This window comes from Onychomys torridus, chromosome 2 (genome assembly GCF_903995425.1).
Source record: "Onychomys torridus chromosome 2, mOncTor1.1, whole genome shotgun sequence".
In the NCBI taxonomy this organism is placed as follows: domain Eukaryota; kingdom Metazoa; phylum Chordata; class Mammalia; order Rodentia; family Cricetidae; genus Onychomys; species Onychomys torridus.
The window spans coordinates 142225082-142249719 of record NC_050444.1 but is presented as its reverse complement, the minus strand read 5'-3'; the positions used below and the strand labels follow the sequence as shown (position 1 = coordinate 142249719).

The following is a 24638-nucleotide window of genomic DNA, read 5'->3' as shown; positions in this document are numbered from 1 at the left end:
GCCAGCCGGAAGCTTGTGGACAAGTGTTCACCAACAAGGTGCCAGGAGGCCAGCTGCTTGGTTCCTGGAGAAGAGTGGATGGTGATAGTGGTTCCGTGGGGGTGTGTTAGTGATGTTTCTCATCCCGGTGACCAAACGCCTGCCATGAAGTGACTTAAAGAAAGATGTGTGGCTCATAGATTGTGGGCACTGTCCATCATGGCAAGGAGTCATGGAGGCAGGAACAGCTTGTGTGTGGTGGCAGGAGGGGGAGGTTGCTTGCTCACACTTGGTGGACCAGGAAGTAGACAATAGACAGGAAGTGGAATCAAGTTTCTTGGTGACCATCTTCCTCTGGTGAGACTCCATCTCCTGACAAGTCCACAACTTCTCAGAACTCTAACCCCATCTGGAGAGTGTTTGAACACATCTGGTCCACCAACGCGTGAGTTACAGTAGTATACTGTGCTGTCTAAGACACTAACTCTGTACTTTGAAACAGTGAGGAACTCGGGAACAGTTATTATCATAGTCCTTTAAACACATTAGGGATTCACTGAAGGAGGCAGGAAAGAAGACCAAGACTGAGGAACGGACAACAGGTGTCAGCTCCAGGTCCAGTACCTATGCGTCTCTGTGGATGTGGAGGGAAAAGCCACCTTTCTAGACGACATCTTGGGAAGTAAGCTTGTCGCTGTGGCTCCCCTCAGGGGAATACAGGGCAGGACCCAGAGTCAGGAGTTGACCCAAGGAGGGTGGCAGACAGCAGTCCCAGCAAGAGGTGGGCTAGGAACACAAAGCGTGACACCTGCCCACGTGGTGCAGAGGTGCCCGAGGCTGAGTGTGGGAGATGGCATGAGCAGCCCCGACTGGTCCAGATGGTACAGCAAGCCGTGATGACGCTGAGTGTTGGGGAGAGAAGGAAAGCTCCTGTGAGGGTTCTGAGCCCTGTGGCTACTTGGACCGGAGTTGGGCAGAATGTGTCCAGGTAATACACACATATGAATCAGATCTGTCGCGGTTCCTGTGACAAACAGAAGGAACCCATTAGAGGCAGAGTTGTGCCCTCCCCCAAAACAAGTATGTTAGTGTTTTAACTCCAGTACCTCAGAACGTGACCTTTACAGATAGTCTTTCAGAGGTCATTGGATTAAAATAAAGTCATTCTCTCAAGACAACCGGTGTTCTTCTTACAAACGGGAGAAATCTAAACACAGAGGACACGGTGAGGAGAAACAGGGCCCAGGAAGATAGAGATAAGCCAAGGAGAGAGCCCAGGAGCAAATCCTCCCCTCATAGCCCCCTGGAGGAACCAGCCCCAGGCGCTGCCTCCTCCCCCTCCCGCACATCATGCAGGCAGTCAGGAGGCTTCAGGATTTGGGGTGTGGGAAAGGCTGGGCATGATCGGAGCTGCGAGAGCTGCTGGAGGAGAGGAACATCCATTGCATGACTGGCCGTGTGGCTGCAGAGCTCCACAGATGACAGCAGTGCCTGGCTGCAACAGCTGTATGAAACTGGCTTGGAAGGCAGGACAAACTCTGCTGCAGGATGTTGAAGGCCCCCGGGGTCAGCAAAATGGCGGGGCTGCTGTGGGAACAGATTTGTTATCTTAGCATTAGTGAGCTAGAAGACAGAGCCCAGGGACCTATAAAACTTGGTGGAAACACTTTGCAGGGGGCTGGAGCGAACATGATGACTCAGAGTCACAGCCACAGACTCACAGATGGCCCTAATTCCTTCTCCTCGCCCCCTTTTAGGTTACCTAAGCAGCTGGCAGTAGCATCCCTTGCCTCTCTTCCATTTTCTCAGACGTCAATGCTCAAAGTCACCGTGCCCTATCTGTTTCTGTAGAGGGGCCTCAGACTTCAAGCTTTTAAGAAAGTGTGTTCTTCGCCCAGGAAGCTCTTGAATCCTATTTAAAACAGAGTGGAATACACACGCTCCTGTGTGTTGGGAAGGAGGTGCCTTGGAATTAGGAACAGAAGCTGTGAAGGAAGAAAAGGAAGAGCAGAGACTCTGCTGGGCACCTTTGAATATCTGTGGGTGGCAGCAAGTGTACAGGCTTAATAAAAAAAACACTGGGACTGAAGGAGGCCTTGCGGTAATGGTTTCCACAAGGCATGCTCCGAATCCAGCCTGAAATGACACCCATCTCTGAGTCTCCCCCCATCTTTTTCTTTCTTTTTTCTTTTTTTTTTTTTTTTTTTAAAGACAGGCTAGCCTTGAATTTGCAAAATTCCTGCCTCAGTCTTCCCAGCTATGTGGTCACAGGCATAAACTACCAGATCTTGCTTTAGGAAGGCTTTCAGCTGAATCATGGGATGAGGTTCTGTGTGTGTCCGCTGACTGCTGAATCATGTCTATAGTTGGCTTTCCAGGGTTTGGCTATCAGTTCCCAGTGCTCCAGCTCTCTGTGACTGCAAAGCAGGATAACCCCAGATAAATGTCATGCTGTTCCCCGACCTGTGGTTTGGGGAGAGCTTGGCAGGAACAGTTCATGTCAGCCCCATTTGGTATTGTGGGGACAGGTGTGATCATCTGAAGGCCCTGGCACTTACAAGTCTGGAGGTGAAGGCCGGTACCTTAGCTGGGGCTGCGTCAGACTCTAGAGGTGGCCTTTCATTGTAGCCTGGGCTTTTTCATAGAGTAATGACTGGATGTCACGGGTAGGTGTCCTCGGAGTGAGAGCCAGGTAGGTATCTGGCTAGTAGACTTTGAAGTCTTAATGCACAGTGGGCTGCATTCTACTCGTTAGCAGCTCACTGGGGTCTGTCCATCTGTAAAGGAGAAGGATCTAGAAGCCAGGTTTCAGAATGAAAAAAAAAAAATGTGGACACGAATTAAAACTACGGCCCTCAGAAGTTTGACTGACTGTCTCTACATTTCTAGAAGCTGTGTGTAACATGTCAGAACAACATGAACTGCAAGAGATAGAAAGTAGGGGATGGGAGAGATGCTCAGTGGCTAAGAATATGTATTGCTCTTGCAGAGAACCTGAGTTTGGTTCCTAACACACTGATCAGCTCCCAGCCACCTTTAACTCCAGCTCCAGAGAGTTCCATACCCTCTTCTTTGACTGCTGAGCTGTGTCCCCTGCCTCTCCTTCTGTGTCTTAAAGCTGAAAGTGTCTGCTGGTGGTGTGCACTGTTTCTTTAACAGCTAGCTCCTCTTACTTCAACACGCTCCTCTTTGATTTCATGCGGTGATTTGGCATTAAATTCTCCTTTGTTTTCACATTAGTATGATGACAAAGTTACGGTCTTTTTATTGTTGGCAAGACTTCCAAGTGTTTGGTTTGGTTTTAGGTTCAAAGTCCTGTTATCTGCTAAGAAAATAGACTGGAAGAACAGAACCTCCTGATGACCCTGGAGAAATGTTTTGTCTCTGGCAAACAGCTCGAAAGTGGTGGTCCATCTACATAGTCACGAATTTTGCAGTGTTGACTCAGTCACTTACAATAAGTACACACACAAGCCTGTGCACACAAGAAGACATGCCTACAAAACAACCAGTGTCCCTGAAAGCTGAAGCACCCCCACTCCCCACCCCCACAGAGATAGGCAGAGCTCATCAGACACAGGAACCCGGAGAAGGTCAAGTGTGGCTTGAGAGAGGGAGAGGAGGGTGACGTAGGAGGTAGGCAGGGCTAGCTTGGGCCATAGCAAGCATCACATTTTTATTCTCAGTGCGTGGGGGAACTGTGGACACATTCTGATTGCAGGCAGAATGGGGGTGATGCCGTGCGTATCTTTAAAAGCTTACTCTCCCTCCTGTATGAAAAGTGGGTGAAAGGAGGCAGAAAGGAGATCAGAGAGGGATAGGAGAACACAGCTGTGGTCCATATAGAAGGTGACAGCCACATCATCTAGAAGTCTGATGATGGGGATGAGGAGGAGAGGGTAGGGTTCCAATGTGACTTCACCATGGCTGGATTTTGGGGATGAATGAAAGAGCAATCACCTAACGTGCCAGGCTGTGGGTCTGGATCCCCATTACCACCATAAATAGGACAGGGTGGAGGCATTTAGAGGGAGTAGAATGAAGCAGACTGGAAACTAGTTTATTTTTAGCTAACTAAGTGTCCAGATTGCTTGTTTAGTACCCCGCCCCTAAAGTGAAGATGGCTAATAGGTAGTTGCATAAGAACCTGGTGCTCAGTGGGAGGGCAGGAAGCCATTGGTAAATAGATGCTATCTAAGAGCCGAGGAATGTACAAGATGGCCTAGGAAGAAAATGTAGGGGAAGGGCATTGGGGGTGGAGCTTAGTTTGCTTTATATTGCTGTAAGCAAACACTGACCAAAACCAACTCAGGGAGGAAAGGATTCATTCCATTTTACACCTTACAGTCCATCGTGAAGAGAAGTCTGGGTGGGAGCTCAAGGCAGGAACCTGGAGGCAGGAACAGAAGCAAAGGCCATGGAGGAGTGCTACTTACTGGCTTGCTCCCCTTGGCCTGCTCAGTCTGCTTTCTCATACAACTCAGGACCATCTGTCCAGGGTGACACCACTCACATCAATAATTAAGAAAATGCCGGGGTTGGGGATTTAGCTCAGTGGTAGAGCACTTGCCTAGCAAGCGCAAGGCCCTGGGTTTGGTCCTCAGCTCTGGCACGCGCGCGCGCGCGCGCGCACACACACACACACACACACACACACACACACACACGTATATAAACAAACAAACAAACAAACAAATAAATAAAATGCCTCACAGACTTGCTTAAAGGCTAATATTATGGAGACATTTTTATCAAATAAGAGTTCCTCTTTCAAGATATATCTACATTTGTATCACATTGTCAAAATTAGCTGGCACATCGGGACTTGCTGGGAATTTGCTCATGGCGGGAAAATCAACAAGGAGCAGTCTGAGGAGAGGGGGTTCTCGAGGGCAGACCCACTTCGACCAGGGACCAGTGGAGAAGACAGAAGTGAGAAAGCAACATCAGAGAGCTGATGGGCCTTGTAGGAACCTCAGAAGGCCCTGTGAAAGGCAATCGAGAGAGGCCTGGTTTCCCAGGATCTTGCAGGAGCGGGGCTGGAAGGGCTGTAATGCTGCTAACACATTACAGGGAAGTGTGGTCAGCTCACAGGAAAACCAAGGGGGCTCTGGATCACACCCCTTCTTCCACTCCCATGTTTGCCCCACCTATATCACAAGCTTCCTGAGGATTCTTTCCTCCTCCTTTGCCTCTGTGCCCACTGTGTTGCACAGGATAGGTGCAATCTGAATGAGGGCTTGGAGCAAATGCCTACAGACTTTGTGGACTGCCCCAAAGGAGACCAGCTCTATAAGGAAACCTACAAGACCAGAGGAAAGGGGACTCTGAGGAATCTGCACCAAGTAACTCCAGAGAACTCTGTTTGCTGGCCTTTAGGACAATGAAAGACTGGTGTTTGCTTCTCCCCCTAAAACTATGTAGAACCCCATTACCCCCAGGAAGAACATCCCAGTAAGCTCATATAAACAGAGAACAGGTAGAGAGGGATTTTCCAGAAGGTTCTAAGAAAGGAGGACGGCAGTGGTCCTCTCTCTTCATCCGCGCATCTACAGTGGATCTGGAGTGGCATGGACTGGGAGAAGGGTAGCAGAACCTGCTTCTAGAAGAGGCGAAATCTCAAGCAGGTGCTCTGGGTGGGGATAGATAGATGGGCTCTAAGTGGGACCAGAATGGTGAGGGGCAGGGCTTTTACACCCTCCATATCCAACCTTGGGGTTGAGTTCAGCCTGCTGTCCTCTGGGGACTGGTGACCCCTGGCAACCATGAGGAAAAGAAGCAGAGATGGTTGGTCAGGAAAGCAAAGTTGAAGCTGAAATATGAGGTACAGACGGAAAGAGACTGGGAGCAGCTATTGATGCTATTGGAGTTGTTAGGGTCAAAGTCTGGTCTGTTTGTCCTTAATAGGTCAATTAAATAAAGCACCAGTGAAATGTAGAAAAGTGAGATTTATTCGGTATACCACATTTTATTTTATTTTTAATTGTGTGTATGTGTGTGTTTGTGCACATGAGTGAATGTGCTCACAGAGGACAGAAGAGGGCATCATAAACCCCGGGGCTGGAGTTACAGGCAGGAGTGAATCTCCTGATATGGGGTCTGAGAATCAAACTCAGGTCTTCTGCAAGTGCCATATCTGTTCTTAACTGCTGAGTCATCTCTTCAGCCTGAAATGTGGCCACATTGAGAAAAGGGACAAATAAAGAGGTCCAACAGCCCCACAAGTTCAGCTTTAAGGTCCCAACATGAGGCTTAGGTTTAAAGAGAGGGCAAGAGATAGGTATAACTAAGCAGACCCGGCCAAAGTGTGGCCCCGTCCATCATTAAACTCAGCATTATTTCAGTTTTACTCTGCCTTTCAAGGATGGTCTGCCAAGTTCCCACAACTATGTGAAATCTCTTCGTGAGGTGCCAGGCATTTACCCACCAACTCCACAGTTTCCCAGAGTTTTCTTGAGTCCAGGAGCAGGAAATATTAGATAGAAGGATTTAGATTGTGGAGATAAACAGAAAATAAACAATAGCCTCGAGAGGGCCTGGAACCTATTCCAATGAGCCCCGGCTGTCTCTGCCCCCGAGGTATTTATAGAGACACCAAGGAGTGGAGCAAAAGACCTCCTCCCCCCAGCACAGCCAAGTGCAGAGCATCTCAGACACCTGCACTCAGGCCCCGGTCCTGATCATCCTCTCTATGCAGACCTGCTGGGTAAAGCCACAGGGAACCTGAAAACGGGCTCCCACACTGAGGGATGATCTTCAGTCTTTCCACTCTCCCAGCTTGCGATCCCAGTGGAAATTTCAGTCCCCTGTGGGGTGGGTCCCTTGTGTCAACAGTCTAAAGCTGAAGGAGTGTACAAGTGCCTCTAGAGAGACCTTTTCCTACCAAGTCAGTTACTCTGCTGTCCAGCCCATGGTTCCATATCTGGTTCGCCACTCCTCCAGGTACTCCTCCCCAGCTGATTTAAACTTCCATGAAATAGTGAATACTGCTAGGGCAATCATAATTTATTTGTTTCTAGACAAAACAAACAAAAACAAAAAACTCTATTCAGAAATGCTTAGCTGGGGCTCGTTTGCTTCCTCATAATGCCAGCAGATGCTCCTGCCTTCCACTTCTCTGCCGAGATCTCTGCTCTGGAGTTCTAGTCCCTGGAGGGCATTTTGTGAGTTCTGCAGATCAGTGGAAATACCTCTTCCTGCTCAATGACACTTGTCTGGACTCCTCTGTCTATCCTGGTGATGTCTAAACTATCAGGAAGCAAGAATGCCTCTTTCTCTGGGATGTTTAAGAATTTGCTAGTGAGGACACCTGAGCACAAAGTCGGAAACAAGAAGGGACCCATTGTCCAATTCCCATCTCCTGAGATCGAGAACAGGGGAAGTGATAACCAAGGCTTTCTGGCCTTCTGCAGAGAAAGAAATTGTCTTGGGGACTGTGGAGATCACTGAACTTCCTTAGGCAGCAGGTCTTCATCTGAAGGCTGGGAGGGGCAAGAGCTTACAGCAACTAGATCTTGAGGATTAGGAGAACAGAACTGTAGCTCAGTGGTGCAGCACTTGCCTGGCACAAAGTCCTCATTTTGATCCCCAACACTGTAGGTGGGTGGGCTAGGGAGGGAGGGAGGGCACTCAAAATATTCTCAACAAACGCTAGTTATGTCTATGAATGATAGGAACTCTGGCTAGTTAAAAGGGGGGATTCTGGAATATAAACACTTCTGGCTGTGTTATTCAAAAGGCTTATTAAGATGTTTGATAACAGCCAGTCTATATGTCTCTGGGGCTTCTTTCTTTCTTCCTTCCTTCCTTCCTTCCTTCCTTCCTTCCTTCCTTTCTCTCTCTCTCTCTCTCTCTCTCTCTCTCTCTCTCTCTTTCTTCCTCCCAAGACAGGACCTTACTGTATAGCTATGGCTGTCCTGGAACCCACTCAGTAGACCAGGCTGACCTCAAACTAACAGAGATCTGCCTGCTTCTGGGCTGGGATTAAAGGTGTGTGCCACACTACAAGCTTAGTCTCTAAGATCTTTGAAGAGATCTCTGGGGGAAAGAAAGAGTCAGCATCAGGAGTCACAGAGAATTTCCCGTCAAACAGGGTCTTCCCCTGACCCAGTTCTCCCTGCACTTGGGAAATAGGATAAACAAAGTTAATCTTCCACCTCCCACAACAGAGGGCAACTTAGGCAATCTCATTTTGTATTTCCTTCCTTTCTACGTGGCTGCAAAGTCCAGTCTTTTCACTTTTAATAAGTAGGCAGGAGAGGTGAGGGAGGGGGCTCCTGGGCTCCAAGAGTCTAATTTTCTGCAGTTAGAGGCAAAAGACTGCTTGTTGTCACCAATGGACTGTCCCTGTCCAACCTATCCACTGACTAGATTCTCATCTCAGTTCTTTTTTTTTTAAACTATCACCAGAAAGGTAAAGGGCTACAGTTATGGTTTTGAGTTCTTTAATTTTTTTTAAGATTTATTTTATTTTATTTTATGTGTATGAGTGTTTGGCTAGCAAGTACCTACATGCACCACACGTGTGCCTGGTGCCCTCAGAGGTCAGAAGAGGGTGTTGGATACCGTGGAACTGCAGTTTCCTGATGGTTGTGAGCCAGGAACACAGGTGCTGGGAACTGAACACACAGGGCCTCTGCAAGAATAGCATGTGCTCTTGGCCGCCGCGCCATCTCTCCAGCCTCAGTTTTGAATTCTTTATGTCAATGCTCTGCATTCTATCATCAGGAGGGGTACTCAAACATTGGACCTACAGTATAATAATCTCTTACACCTCTCTCTCCCACTAGGCTGTGGTCTGCACAAGGGCATCTAGCTGTGTGATGCTAGAAAGTTAGAGGGTTGAGGCGGCTCCTCTCCCACCCACAACTGGTTGGGCTACGCATCAGATGCCGACACTGGACGTGATGACTTGAGCCACAGCCACTTCCCGCTAGTGAAGCCCAGAACTAGTTTTATCCATTGGCTGAAGAGAGTGAAGGGGATTTGTTGGTTTTTCCATTTGCAATTCATTTTTTAACAAATCCAGAACACAGAGTAGCAGGTTAAGGTGTATACTCCCAAAAGGAAGGAAAGAGGAAGGCAGAGAGGTACACCCACTGTTGTCCCAAACTCATCAGTAACATCAGTGCCACTTCCTCCCTGAGAAAGGAAGGAGAAGGCAAGCCCCGAGGGTCATACTGAGGGCGGTTCTCTTATTCAGGGAAGGAAACATCAAGTGTGGAAGAACATTCTCTCTAACCATGTTCTCCAGGCAAGGACCCTGAATTCAGTATAGTTCACACAGGCTAGTAGATATCAACCATCCATCCCTTTGGCACTCCAACATCCCAGTTTTCTCTCGGCTTCCTTTTAGAGGGAAGGACTCCCCCACCTTCTAGGGAGGTGGGGAGGTAGGGTTAGGTCATTTCTAGAATAGAGGGAAGTGACAGGATCCTGCCATTTTTACCCTCCTCCCCTTTAGCTGTAGTGAGTGCCATGGACTAGTATTTGGCAACCAGGGGTGCCTTGCACTCTGAACTGTAAGACAAGACTCTCAACAGCAGACTCTGACTTTAGTAATTGGTTTGAGGGGCAAAAGGCAGCTCTGTCTGGCTTCTCTTCTGGCAGCAGCCCCGCCACCCCCACCATGTCTAATGTCTGGGAGACTGGGAAAGCCACTAACCACAGCAGCAGCAGCAGCAGAAGTGGTATCCCCAGGGGATTGGTTCTGGTGTGTGGCCACTGAATCTGATCCTCGTTGTCCCCAAAGATCCCACAAGTTAACCAGAATCCATTTTTCCCCCAAGTTTCTTTTCTGCTTTAATCAGCTAGAGCCAGAGTCTGCAGCACACAAGCACAACAATGAAGAAATGAGACTGTACACGGAATGGCTGTTATTGACAACAGCCCAGGAAATGGGGGTGAGTCTGAGAACTGACTCTCAGGACCCGATGGGACCAAAGACAGTGAAAACCCAGCTTTCGGCTGTGTGCTATAGCGGATTAAGAATATTTTGGTGAAGACCTCTCATTAGAACCTCTAGTCACTCAGAATGAAGTGCCCATTGCCAGCAAGGCTCTAAGAGTCTATGTAGCTACATAGCAGCGTGAGCGACGTGGAGACCTGAGGAACAGGAGGAAGCACGGATACTTCTAATCACCCCGTACAAAGTCATATTCGAATTCGTGAGTTCAAGTGTCCACCTTCAATGTCTGTGATTGAAGACTCTTCTATTGCATGCAGAGACAAGGACCAGCGGAAGTGCTAGCATGGCTGTAGTTCAAAGTTCAGAGCTAGGGGAAGCTGGCTCTAAGGCAGATCTGTCCTGTGGGATTTAGAGCCATGAAGAGTCTCAGATATAGCTATAAGAGTTTCTATTCCACCAAAGCAGAGCAGGAGGGGGGACACACTCCAGGGGCTTGGGATGTGGAGGAGAGGGAGGGATCAGAGGCAGAGGAAGAGGAGGAGGAGGAGGAAGAGGAGGAGCGAGAGGGAAAGGGAGAGGAGGAGGAGGAAGGATCTGAGAAGATGAGATGGAGGAAGGGACAGGGAGTGGAGAGGGAGGGAAGGCAGGGGAGAAAACATTTTTGGAGACCAGAGATACAGAATTAGAGATACATCATTCGGTTCTCAGAAAGCAGTTACTACAAAGTCAAACCCAGGAAGAGAGGCAACGGGATAAAAATAAATATAGTGATTTATTGGCAAAATGTAGACACTGATGGAAATAGACTCTGAGAGTGCCAGAGCAAGGATGTGATCATGTAATTTTGGATTGGACTGAACTTATTATTGTAAAGATCAAGATCCTTATTTTGGTAGGCAATTTTGAGCAGCCAGAAGGTTCTGTTTGCTTGGTTGGTTGACTGAATCTTGGCTGAAATAGTGATCTACAAAACAAAGTGACATGATGCCATCAATTCCTGGTTTAAGATGGAGGAGAGGTTGGAAAACTGAGCATGTTTCTATGTGTGATGTGTGTCCCCCCCCCTCCCTGTATTCCCACAATGGACCTGAGGCAGGATGGAGAAACGGGAAATTTGGGGCACTTGAGGAAGGAGAGGAGCCCCTCACACTAGGATCCAGTAGAACCCTTTGCCAGCAGGACAGCAAGAATAGAAGCAACATTTCCAACTGCTCAAGGCCTTCCTCCCTGCCCTGCTGCAGTCTTCTAGGAATTTCACCAGAAACTCACTTACAGGAAGTGGACATGGACTAAAAACCCTTTGTAGAAACTTAGTGACTCCTGATTTTTACCTTCTCTGACATCCAAGGCATCGCTGGAGCCACTTCACTTATCTCTGTCATCAAAAAGGACAGAGGAGGAAGAGAAAGAATAAGGTACCTTGGTAGCCTGTAGAAATAGAACTTTGATAGTTACAAAAAGTGGTAGATATGGCCAATGCTAAGACAATTAATTGCAGCCCTTCCTTGAGGATCCCTGGCTACTCTCGAGTATGTTTTATGCTCTGTGATTCTCTCTTGAGGAGCCCTCATCTACACTGTGAGTGTCTTACTTTTCCCACTCTCTCTCGGGAAGCAATGCACACTTGTCTGTCTGTCTTTCTGGTGTGTCTTTTCTCTTTACCCCTCATACTTAAGCCTATATTAAAATGGCTCTTATCAAACCACGGGTAGCGGTTGTCCTGGCTGGTGATTCATTTCTTGGTTCAGTAAGACAGGTGTGGTCAGCCTGGCTTCTCTCTTGCTGCCTGTGTTGACATTCAGTAAATGGCAACAGGTATTTGCCAACAGTCCTGGTAACTGTAGAGCTTGCTTCTCTTGTTTCCATCTCTGGGGGAATGATCATCCTTGACTGTCATCACCATGGTTTCCACATGTCCCCTTCAGAATTCAGATGTTGACAACGTGTTATTAGGTAGGGTTTTAAAGGTGATTAGAACCCTAAAGGCTCCACCTTTGTGCATGGGATTAAGACTTTTATATAAACAAAGGTTTTTATGGTCCAGCCAGCTTTCCCTTCTACCTGCTGTCATGTGCCTGCTTTGGGGTAGAATGCAGACACAGGTACCATTTTGAAAGGAGAAAGTAGCCCTCATCAGACAGCCAAGTCTGCTGCTGTCTTGTCCAGGGCTCCCCAGCCTCTGGACTGTATGAAAGAAATTGCTTTTGTTTTTTCAATACAGAAAACTATTTTAAATAACCATTCTAGATAATTACTAGATACTCTTTTCTTTCTTTTTCTTTGTTTGACACTGTAATTGTTCCAGTTTGTCTCTCTGTTTCTGTAATAAACACCGTGACTAAAACAACTTGGCGAGAAGAGTGTTTACTTCATCTTACACTTCCAGGTCACAATCCCTCCTTGCGAGAAGTCGGGGACAGGAACTCAAGCAGGAGCAGAGGCAGAAACCATGGAGGAAGGCTGCTTGCTGGCTTGCTCCCTGGCTCGTGTTTGGCTACCTTTTTTATACAACTCAGGACCATCTGTCTAGGGATGGTCCCGACCACAGTGGGCCTGGCCCTCCTGTGTCAATTAGCAACCAAGAAAATGCCTCACAGACATGCCCACAGGCCAATCGGATGGAAGCAATCTCAATTGAGGCTCCTTCTTCTTAGGCTTTTCAAGTCAATAACAAAGATTAGTAATCACCGTAATCTTGAAGAATAGTGTTTTTACTGTTTTGTTAGCATACAGAATAGTGAGTTTATATGTATGCACACATATATGTCACTGTACTTTGCTGACATCCTCTCTTGACTTTTCTTCCTTCCTCCCACATCCTGCTGGTCCCAAATTCCTATTCATTTTAAAGTCCCCGGTCTGGGTATTCTGCTGTAGCAACACAGACACCCTTGAGACAGGGCCCATTATCTGGAAGAAGCTGTTTCATGCCTGCAGTCTGACAGGTGTTCACGGTGAGGGTGTGTGACTGCACAAGGAGGAATCTTCTTTCCTTGTAACTGTTCCTTTTCTAACTTCTGAGGTTGTTGCCTTGATCATGACTTCTCAACTTCTGATGCTGGTTCCCAGATGACACTGGGCCTGCCTGGGTGGTGTGGCTGTAGACTTGGTGTGGGTTTTCAAACACACACATTTAAGGGTGGGTGTTTCTCTGGGGATACCACTTTAGCTTTAGCCAATAGATTTCACTACGTAGTGTTTTCACTATTATTCAGTCGATTCTGATTTTTCAGTATGGTTCTCTTTGGTGTATGGGTTATTTGAAGTTATAATATTCTGCAAGCATGAGTCCTTACACACACACACACACGCACGCACGCACGCACGCACGCACGCACGCACGCACGCATGCATGTTGCGAGTACCTCCTTTTGTGGGTAGCTTTTCTTTCAGTTTCTTGGTCCTACCCTTTAATGTACAACTTTTTGATTTTCGTGAGGTCAAATTATGAAAAAGTCAATTTATGTCTGGCATTTTTTTGTAGCCTATTTAAGAAATTTATGTTTCTTCCAGGACCTTGACAATATTCTGTTTCCACAGTTGGACTTATGATGCAGTGGTCCTCAACCTTCCGAATACTGCGACCCTTTAATACAATTCCTTGTGTTGTGTTGACCCCAACCATAAATTTTTACTGTAATTTTACTATTGTTATGAATTGTAATGTTAATATCTGATGTGCAGGATATCTGATATGAGGCCCCCGTGAAAAGGTCATTTGACCCCCCCAAAAGGATCTTAACGCACAGGTTGAGAATTATTGACTTATGATATATCTTGAGTTATCCTAGATGGAGAGAAGTAGGATTAAGCAAGGTTTTCTTGAAATAGGTGACTAGATATAATTAGAACTGGTTAAGAACTATATTCTGCCCTATTTATCTATAAATTTATTTCATGTGTATAGGTGTTTTGCCTGCATGCATGTCTGTGCACCATGCGTGTGACTAGTGCTGGTGGAATGCAGAAGAGGGTGTCAGATCCCTGGGACTGGATTTCCAGAGAGTTGTGAGCCACCACATGGGTTGTGGGAATCAAACCTTGATCCTCTGGAAGAGTAGCCAGTACTCTTAGCTGACCCATTCCTAAAGCCCCTCCTATAGATGTTTGTGTCTTCTTAGTCATTGCTCCCCCCCACCCCCCCTCTCTCTTCAGTGCTGGGGGTTGACTGAACTTACGGCTCCCTGTGTCCAGCCCCTCTTCCACTGCACTGTGTCCTCAGACTTCTTTCTTGTTGTTTGTTTGGGGACAAGGCCTCACTAAGCTTCCCAGGCTGGCCTTGAACTCGTTCTGTAGCCCAGAGGGAGGCTGATATTTCAATTCCCTGCTTCAGTCTCCTGAACAGCTCAGTTAAGACTGAGCCACTAGGCCCAGCTTTAACATTATTTTATTCTGAATTTTCATTTGTTTATTTTGTATGTGGAGGAAGGGGTGGGTGCATGTGCCAATCAGAGGACAACTTTATGAAGCCAATTCTCTTTTGCTGCCAGGTGGGTCCTGGGGCTCGAACTCAGGTCATCAGATCGACAGCAAGCACCTTCACCCACTGAACCATCTGACTGGCTCTTCACCTTAAAAAAAAATTTTTTTTTTTCCGAGACAGGGTTTCTCTGTGTAGTTTTGGTGCTTGTCCTAGATCTCGCTCTGTAGACCAGGCTGGCCTCGAACTCACAGAGATCCACCTGGCTCTGCCTCCCGAGTGCTGGGATTAAAGGCGTGCGCCACCACTGCCTGGCTTCCTCTTTATTTTTAAAGTACATTTTCTCTAGGTTTGTGGTATCCTTTGTTGTGGCAACACAGATGTGCAAAGACAGAGTCTTCATCTCCGAAAGCGTTTGTTCCATGTGTTTAGTCCAGTTTGACAGGTGTTCATGCTGGGGGTCTAGTTTTGTGTGAGTCGCTGCATGAACGGAAGACGGGGGAGGGTTTTGTTTTGGTTTTGGGATTGTTCCTTTTCTAACTTTGTGGCCTCACTTACTCAATTTCAGCTCCTGTCCTTTTCTCCTTCCTCTCTCCCTGACCATTTCAGTCAGGGTCTTTGTATTTAGCTCAGGCTAACCTGGAGCTCACTATGTAGTACAGGGTGGTCTCACGTTAGTGATCCTCTTGCCTCAGTCTCCTGGGCAAAGTCTGTTGTCAGCATCTCTACTATCCTCCATCTTGCCTGGTGCTCAGGGAAGTTACCAGAATGGAGTTACTTACGGGGTTCCTCCCTCTGGTTTGGGGACCTATGGAGCATCCAAGGACAAGATCTGAGCTGTGAAGTTGAGAGAGATTCAGATAGTTAGACACCTGTTCTTCTGTGTCTCCCCAGGCGAGTGACATTGCTCTTCTGGAGGCCGCTAGCCCTTCCACACTCCTCCAGGGTTCTGTCATTCATGGGCCCTTCCTTTCTAGGAGAGGTGGCAGCTCTTACAATTGCAGTTTATGCCTGGGCTCCTGATCATCCATCGGTGCCCCCTAAGCCTGCCTCCTACCCCTTGTGGTCAGTCTTTTTGCGTATTAAATTTTTGTTGTTGTTTTTGTGTTTCGAGACAGGGTTTCTCTGTGTAGTTTGGTGCCTGTCCTGGATCTCACTCTTGTAGAACAGGCTGGCCTTGAAGTCATGGAGATCCACCTGGCTCTGCCTCCCGAGTTCTGAGACTAAAGGCATGCACCACCACCGCCCTGCTATGAGACACTATGAGATATCTTTTTCTTTTCTTTTCTTTTCTTTTCTTTTCTTTTCTTTTCTTTTCTTTTCTTTTCTTTTCTTTTCTTTTCTTTTCTTTTCTTTCTTTCTTTCTTTCTTTCTTTCTTTCTTTCTTTCTTTCTTTCTTTTTCTTTTTCTTTTTTTTGAGACAGGGTTTCTCTGTGTAGCTTTGCACCTGTCCTAGAACTTACTCTGTAGCCCAGGCTGGTCTCAACTCACAGAGATCCGCCTGCCTCTGCCTCCCAAGTGCTGGGACTAAAGGTGTGCACCACCATCACCTGGCTCTTAGAGACATCTTAATTTGAATGTGTTGTCTGTTCTTCATAGCTGTGCTGGCTAACACACAGACCTATTAGAAGAATTTTAAGAAACTGGACCTAATACTGAACCTCGTTGCTAAATAGCCTTCAGTTTATGAGTTTGGCTTTAGAAACTCTTGGGTTTCCCAGGCAGGCACCCCAGCATCCTGCACTTGGTGATGTCTTTCTTCTTTAATTTATCGTTTTCATCTCTGTCCTGCCATTCTCCGGCCTCCGTTCTAATCCTGAGCAGAAATGCAGTTGTCTCAGTCCCGGCTTTAAGCCCAAGGCACTGAGAACGGTACTCTTTGGTAGACCTGAGAGAGCTACACCATTTGAAGCCAAGCAGATTCTCTTCTCTCTGAGTTTGTTAGTTTTTCAAATCACGAGCAGATGTTGACTTAGGCTGAATGCCTTCCTTCATGGTTTGAAGTAACCACAGAGCTCCTCTCTTTCTCTTTCTGTTCTCCGGTGGCTCCCAGCCCTGTTCTGGCAGTGCATGTCAAGGTCAAGGCTGGGGGACTTTCCTTCCTTGCCCCATCTCAGAGAGCAGAGTGGAGCCCCTCCCCACTCCCTGTCCTCTCAGGTGAAACTGGTGCCTTTTGGGATTTTTCCACGTGGAGCCTACAAGATGTCCTTGACAGCCTCATGTTGGTGTATTATTTTGCTTATAAAACACCCCCTTTTGTGTTGGGTTGTGGAATACTATTTTAAGATGTGTTATACTCATTGATGCTGTGGAACATTTGTTTCATGAGCAAAGCTGTGTTGCATTCTTTTATGTTGCATTTGTTTAACTCTGTGAAGCTGTGTTCCGGTGCCTGCCTAACACACTTGATGGTCTAATAAAGAGCTGAACGGCCAATAGCAAGGTAGGAGAAAGGACAGGTGAGGCTGGCAGGCAGAGAGGGTAAATAGAAGGAGAAAAAGATCAAGGAGTAAGAGAATGAGGAGAGGAGGACACCAGGGGCCAGCCACTCAGCCACACAGCCAGCCACTGAGTCAGAGTGAAAGTAAGATATACAGAAGTAAGAAAGGGAAAAAGCACGAAGGCAAAAGGTAGATGGGGTGATTTGTTAAGGAAAGCTGGCTAGAAATAAGCCAAGCTAATGCTGGGCATTTGTAAGTAATAGAGTCTCTGTGTGTGATTTATTTGGGCGTTGGGTGGCAGACCCCCCAAAAGAGCCAAAGAGTTAACAAACTAACAACAGAGTTTATCCAAGAACTCCAGGGCGTCAGTAAAACAGAAGTCATAATGGAAGTGATGAGGAGAAGGGCTGGGGCTGCTCCGAAACTACATTTGCAGAAATCCTACAAAGCAAGGCTTAGTCCACTTACCGGACGGAGGCGAGAACAGTCTCAGAAGTGAGATGCCTTGCTCAGGACGACGGTGTGAAAGCCTGTCAGGACCCAGATCTTGCGCTTACAAACTACCTGTAGGGGATGTGGTGTCTCTCAGTTGGCAGAGTGCTTGTCTAGCACGCACCACTGAAGCCTGGGTTCTAACCCCAGCACTGCATAAACTGCGTATAGTGGTGCACACTTGTAATCCCAGCAATGGGGAGGTGGAGGTAAGAAGTTCAGAAGTTCAAAGGACTCAATAGACTGGACTACATGAGACCATACATAAAAAGGAAAACAAGAAGAAGAAAAGAAACTCCACTTGTTTTCTCCTAACAGAGAAGTGAGACCAGGTCCCAACTCATCACCCTAGGACTTCCTTTCCCTGACCCTGCACCCTCTGCACTGTGTCTCCGAGTCTGGTTCCTCACTTCTCCCAGCATCCCAGCGTCCACAGCAGAAGGTCCTGTGGCCCTTCGTCTATGCTCTCAGGCCTTACAGGTTCTCCAAAGTGGATGAGTATCCTGCCCATGCTGTGAGTACTGGCAATGTTCACTTTTGACGGGGCGGGACTCTGAGTTCCTCCCTGCTTTGATTCTGCTGGTGTTTTGTTTTGGTTTGGTTTTGTGAGACAGGGTTTTACTTTGGAGACCAGGCTGGCCTCGAACTCACAGAGATCCGCCTGCCTCTGCCTCCCGAGTGCTGGGATTAAAAGTGTGTGCCACCACCGCCCGGCTTTTGTTTATTTTGTTTTGGATTCTGCTGGTGTTGAGATGGGCTGGCACCTGCTACTGCCTGGCCTGCTCCTTTCCCTGCCTCTGGTAACAGGGTGGACCACTTCCAAGTGCCTGCTGACTGAAGGCTCCCAACTGCCTCTGGTCTCTCGCTACTTCTCACTCTGCCCAGTCTCCCAGCTGTCCTTCCTTGCTGCATGCATTTCAGTGAGCAACCTGACACAGACCTTGGCAGCTGTGCCTCGGACTGTGGAAGGGCTCTGCCTCGGCGGTTCTGTGTCTTCTCTGCCTCCGGATGCTTTCTCTGCTTTTCCCGGACTCAAGATTCTGGCCCTGAATCTGCATCTCACCCAACTCCTGCCAGGAGCTCTCCGAGGCTTGGGACAGTTGCAGAAACTCTCTTTTGGAGGCTATCCTTTTGGGAAGAGATCCCTCTTTCTGCCACCCGATGCCTTTCGTGACCTGATTGCCCTCCAGAGCCTCCATATTTTTGGCCCCTGCCTGGACAAGAAGGCAGGTGTCCAACTGCCTCGCAGTCTGCAACGGCTGTCTGTCACATTCAGTTGCCTCCAGGATGTGGGGGAGCTAGCTGGCATGTTTCCAGACCTGGTGCAAGGCCCTTCTTCCAGGGATCCGTGGACCCTGCATATGTTGGATCTGAAATTCAACCTGGGCCTGAAGATGGCTAGTCCTGGGTCCCTCCAGGGTCTCCAGCTGGAGACTCTGATCCTGGATCAAACACCCCTTGAGGCAGCGAGAGTGAGGGACCTGGGACTTCAGAAACTCCATGTCTTGTCTGCACAGTCGACTGCCGTGGCTGAACTACCTGCTGAGGCTGTTGCCCACTTTAAGCTGCAGGAGCTGAAAGTGGGGAGAAACAAGATAGGATATATATCTCGGGAGGCCCTGGCTTCCTGCAATAGTCTAAAGAGCTTGGGTCTCCAAAGCACTGGCCTGACTCAGCTGCCACCAGGGTTCCTGGCTGCGATGCCTAGGCTTGAGACACTGAACCTGGCTGGAAACCAACTGCAGAGTGCAACGCTGTGCATGAACGAGACTGGAGATGTGTCAGGATTGAGGTCTCTGAATCTGGCAAGCAACGGGCTGCGCATCCTGCCTCCAGCCACCTTCTCCTGTTTACCACACTTGCGAGAGCTGCTGCTTCAAGACAACCAGCTGCTTTCCCTGGAGGGGCAGCTGTTCCGGGGTCTACAGCAGCTAGAGACCTTGAACTTGGATAAAAACCCCCTACTTAACCTGGGTAAGAACTGGTTGGCTGCTCTGCCTGCACTGACCACCCTTAGCCTGTTAGATACCCAAATATCTCTGAGCCCAGACCCTGGCTTCTGGGGAGCACAGAGTCTGCATACCTTGAGACTGAAGCTCCCCTCTCACCCCGCTCCGTCAGTATTGTCCCTGCCTATGTATCTGACCAGCTTGGAGCTTCATGCATCAACAGGCACGAAGCCCTGGAGGCTTTCCCCAAATGTCTTTCCTTTCTTGGAGACCTTGACTATAAGAGGCAGGGGGCTGAAGCTGGAGGTCCAGAATGCCTCTGAGGTCTTCCCCACTCTTCATCAGCTTTTCCTGCTCCAGAATAGCCTGGAGGCCTTCTGCTCCCAGGACACCTCCAACATTTTTCTCTGGCAGCTCCCCAAACTTCAGTCCTTGAAGATCTGGGGTGCTGGAAGCAACTCCAGACCCTGCCTTATCACTGGGCTGCCCAGCCTCCAGGAGCTGAAGCTGGAGTCCCTTCAGTCCATAGCCCAGCCCCGTTCAGTGCAGCTGGAGGAACTGGTGGGCGAGCTCCCACAGCTCCGGGTACTGCAACTCTCCAGCACAGGGCTCAAGTCACTGTCGGCTGCGGCTTTCCAGCGCCTGGGCAGTCTCCGGGTCTTAGTGTTATACACCGAGAAAGACTTGGTTCTGCACGACAGTCTGAGGGAGTACAGCCCTCAGCTGCCCCAGTATATATACATTCTGCAGTCAAACTTGGCCTGCCAGTGTGCCAACGCATGGATGGAGCCATGGGTGAAGCAGTCCACTAAAACATACATCCAAATACTAGATCGCCAGTTGTGTCTAACAGAAGAGGGGGTCCCTGCCAAGCACCCCCTTTTCTCCTTTCTGTGGGATCACTGCCCCCAGACTTTGGAGCTAAAGCTCTTCTTAGCTAGCTCCTCCTTGGTGTTTCTGCTGATTGTCTTGCCACTCCTCCAAGAAGCCAGGAACTTATGGATCCCCTTCCTGCAGGCCTTGTTCAGGCTTTGGCTCCAGGGTCGGCGGCGGGGTCATGGGGGTGAAGGAAAGAGGTTCCTTTTTGATGTATTTGTGTCTCACTGCAGGCAAGACCAGGGCTGGGTAATAGAGGAACTTCTGCCTGCTCTGGAGGGCTTCCTTCCAGCGGGCCTGGGCCTCCGCCTCTGTCTCCCTGATCGAGACTTTGAGCCTGGTAAGGATGTAGTTGATAATGTGGTAGACAGCATGGTGAACAGCCGCGTCATTCTCTGTGTGCTGAGTGGCCAGGCCCTGTGTAGCCCTCGCTGCCGCCTGGAGCTCCGCCTGGCCACCTCTCTCTTCCTGGCTGCCCCCTTCCCTCCAGTGTTGCTGCTAGCCTTCCTGGAACCCATTTCCCGACACCAGCTCCCCGGCTACCACAGACTGGCCCGATTGCTTCGGCGAGGAGACTACTGCTTGTGGCCCAAGGAAGAAGAAAGAAAGGGTGGCTTCTGGGCTTGGCTAAAGAGCAGGCTAGGGCAGGCGGGGTCGGAGTAGGGTGGCACATGTGAATTTTAGGGCGGGGATAGGAGAAGCAAGCCATGCTGGCAGGGAGTCAGTGTGTTTGTGGGGAAGGGGGCACAGTGGGGCTGAGAGCCTGGAGTCAGCTTTTGCAGGTGCGGGAATCCACATGCTGGAGACACAGGTTTGGGGCAGGGGCTGGAGGGTGAAGGAGGAGGAAAGCGGAGAGATGGCAGGGGCCCATGGGGTATGTGACATTCCCAAGATCTCCAGATCCCCAGTAAACAGGCTAAATCTGAGAAATGATGACTTGGTTGATTTATTTTATTTAGCGGAAATGCAAGAGGCAGAGGGTCAAAGGGGAAATAAAGGTGGGGCATGTTGGGAAGAAGATAAGGCCTTTAAGCTTATCTTTGAGCTTTAGGACTTGGGACCAAGTCAGGTTCAACTGGATCATCAAGAGGCCAACTGGTCCTTTTGTATCCAGGGTCATAGAAGATGTTTTTCTTCTGTTGCTGTGATGAAACACCTGGGTCAAAATTGAAATCAAGTTAAGGGAGGAAAGGTTTTGTTTTGCTTTTTTTTTGGCTTACACATTCAGGTCACACTCCGCTGTTGAGGGAAGTCAAGGCAGGCCTGCTTGTTATTTCACACAGCCTCACCTCCAACCAGGGAACTCACTTCACAAGCCAAGAAGTACATAAGAACCATGGAGGGTGCTGCTTGCTGGCTTATGCTCAGATAGCTTTCTTACAGGCTTCAGGACCACTGCCTAGGTTTGGTTCCACCCATAGAGGACTTGGTTCTCCATCTGACAATCAGGACGGTCCCCCCCACAGTCATGCCCCAGGCCGATCTGTTCTGGGCAATTTCTCATTGAGGCTTTCTTCTCAGATGACTTTAGGCTGTGTCAAGTTGACAGATAACGCTAACCGGGACAGAAGGGTTGACAGCTGAGGGCCACAAAGCTGGGATGCCACCCAGGAGCAGACAGATCATTTCTCCTTCAGTGAAAACATGAAGATATGCTCATGCAGATCATCTTCTGGAGCCTCAGAACGGCACTATCACCCTGGATACTCTAGCTCCCAGAGTATCATGAACCCTTGCCTCTGGGCCTTTGCACACTCTGGGGACCTGCTAAACATCCTTTAAAATTCAGCTCAACCATTACTTTCTCCAGAGGCCTGTGCTGAGCTCCAAGCCTTGGGCAGGGTTTTGGAAGAAAATATTATATTACTACTCCTCCTTCACTTTGACCAATACCCCAGCCCAGCCTGGCCTTGAATCTAAGTGACTGAGGATGAACTCCCAATCTTCTTGCCTCCGCATCTCAAGTGCCAGGATTATGGGTGTGTGTATTATATGGCCCAGCTATATTTCTCTTTTTCTTTTTAAAAATCTCACCTTTTCTGAAGCTAGACTGTCTGCTTTTTAACTATGTGGCTTTGGCATGTCACTTACTCTTTGCACCTTGGATTCCTGTTCTGTAAAATGGGATAGCATCACACACACTCCTCAGTATTTTGTGATGATTAAATGCATTATATGACTGAAGGAACAAGAAAAACTCGGATTAATTACACATGTGTTCAATAGAAGTTTCATATTGCAGGACTGGATTAATAATCCATACTCAGTGATTAATAATCTATACTATTCTTGAAAAGGACCTGAGTTTATAGTCTAGCACCCACTTTGGGGCAGGTGCTCACAATGACCTCTAACTCTAGCTCCAGGGGATCTGACATTCTCCTCTGGCCTTTGAGGGTACGGCAACTCATATATACATACCCACCCAAACACATACATGTAATTTAAAAAAAATAGCCAGGCGGTGGTGGTGCATGCCTTTAATCCCAGCACTTGGGAAACAGAGGCAAGTGGATCTCTGTGAGTAGTTCGAGGGCAGCCTGGTTTATAAAACTAAAACAAAAAATCTTTTAAAAACAAAAAATTAAAACAATGTTTTATATTACTGTACAATACAAGTGTACCATTTATAACAGATATGCATATGTTGGAAGCATGTGCTTCAGAAGTGTGGTTTACTCCCAGGAATTCTTGATCCAGAAGGTTGGGAGATCAGGTCCTGTAGCAAAGATGAAGATCGCCGTCTTCATCCTTGGATCCTACTTTTTTTTTTTTTTTCCCAGAGCTGAGGACTGAACCCAGGGCCTTGCACTTGCTAGGCAAGCACTCTACCACTGAGCTAAATCCCCAACCCCTGGATCCTACTTCTAACCCAGTTGAAAAGATTCAGATAGGCAAATGTAGAATGCTGCCAAACCGGACAGAACCCAAGGCTAGTTCTGGCTGGGATTTGGCTTCTCAGGGATTTTTTTTTTTTTTTTTTAAAGTTTTCCCACATCTGTAATAGAATGACAGGTTTTAATTAGACAAAGGCTAGGAGACACCATACAATTCCAGGCTGGATTTAGGGTGAGGGGTGCCCTCTTGTGGCCTATTGGTGTTTCTCTCTTTCTGTGTACCTCTGTTTCTGCTCTTCAGGACAGGCTTGGTGGATGGGAAGGTCTCACCTGGCCCTGCAAAGCTGTCTTTCCACCTTGGGACACCAACACTCTCTTTGATGTCTCAGCCCACTCAGTCCTTCTTACTGTGTCAGAGTTTACTCCAATTCCTCGTCTTCTTCTACCTACGGTGTCTTCCTCATGAAAGGTCAGGCAGAGAGCAAGGAAATGTCTGGAATTTTAGAACTTCAAATTCCAGCCTCAGGACTTATTGTCTGTGTGATATTAAGCAGGCTATTATATCTCTAGGCCCCCACCACTTTTGTAACTTGGGGTAACAATCCCAACCTCATAGGGCTGCAGGGACAATTGAATAGGGTATTCAATAATAACCAATAGGCAATAGTATTCTATTAATACCAATACATTACATGCACCAAGTAAATCATGTGATCTATTAAGAAGTAAGTCAGAATATAGTTTCTAGCTAAGGAATTTGAAATGGCTTATTACAACTAAGATGTAGAATTTTCCTTAAATGTAATCCTAGCTAATGTACTGAGCCCTTTCCAAATGCTAGCTACTGTCAATTTGCTCAAGTGTCATAGCTCTCAATGAAAGTAACAGCCAGTAGTCATTCAACTTTTTGAGTGCCAGGAATATGACAAGCTCTTCACATTCTTTGCCTACTTTTTTTCTCAACAGTCCTCAAAGGAAGATTTCACTATTATCATTCCCACCCCCCAGACAATGAAACTGGAATGTTAGGCTTGTAGGGGAACTGTTCACTTGATAACGTGCTGGCCACATGATCAATAAGGGTTTGAGGTCAGGTGTAGCAGGAATCTTAAAGAGCCTTATTAATAAAATCAAACCTGAGGCCAGTTATTGGGGTGATTGCTGGAAGATCAGAGAAGCAGAACAAGCCACAGCCACCTCACCTCACCAGTTCCTCACGTGATCTTGTTTCCTCAGACTGGAAGCTTCTGAATCCTCGTCCAAATGGGTCTCAGCTGAACTGCTGCTGCTAGAAGCCTAAAAGCTTAACCAGCCAAATGCTTAACTAGCCAACTGCTGCTAGTTTCTGGTCTTCATACCTTATATATCTTTCTACTTTCTACCATCACTCCCTGGGATTAAATGCTGGATTTCTGGGATTAAAGGCATGTGTCACCATGCCTGGCTATTTCTAATGTGGCCTTGAACTCAGAGATCCAGAGGTATTTCTGTCTCTGGAATGCTAGGATTAAAGGTGTGTGCTACCACTGCCTATCCTCATGTTTAATATCATGGCTGTCCTGTTCTCTGACCCCAGATAAGTTTATTAGCCTGTACAATATTTCTGGGAACACAATACCACCACAGTCAGGTCCCCAGCACCCATATAAAAACCAGGAGTGTCAGGACCCTATGTAACACCAGTACTGGGGAATGGATGGGGAGGCAAAGACAGACAGATTCTCAGAGCTCATGGGC

General features: G+C 47.9%; 1 protein-coding gene across 1 annotated transcript; it reads left to right on the top strand.

The window, feature by feature from the left end:
• The first annotated feature begins 17991 nt into the window (after window positions 1-17991).
• On the top strand, window positions 17992-20749 carry LOC118578683 (toll-like receptor 12). Its single transcript, XM_036179831.1, has one exon. The coding sequence runs from the start codon at window positions 17992-17994 to the stop codon at window positions 20725-20727; it is 2736 nt and encodes a 911-aa protein (XP_036035724.1). The 3' UTR covers window positions 20728-20749.
• The last annotated feature ends 3889 nt before the right edge of the window (window positions 20750-24638 follow it).

Excerpts from the sequence above, each read along its gene's own strand:
- LOC118578683 (XM_036179831.1), top strand. The coding sequence starts at position 17,992 with ATGGGCTGGCACCTGCTACTGCCTGGCCTGCTCCTTTCCCTGCCTCTG.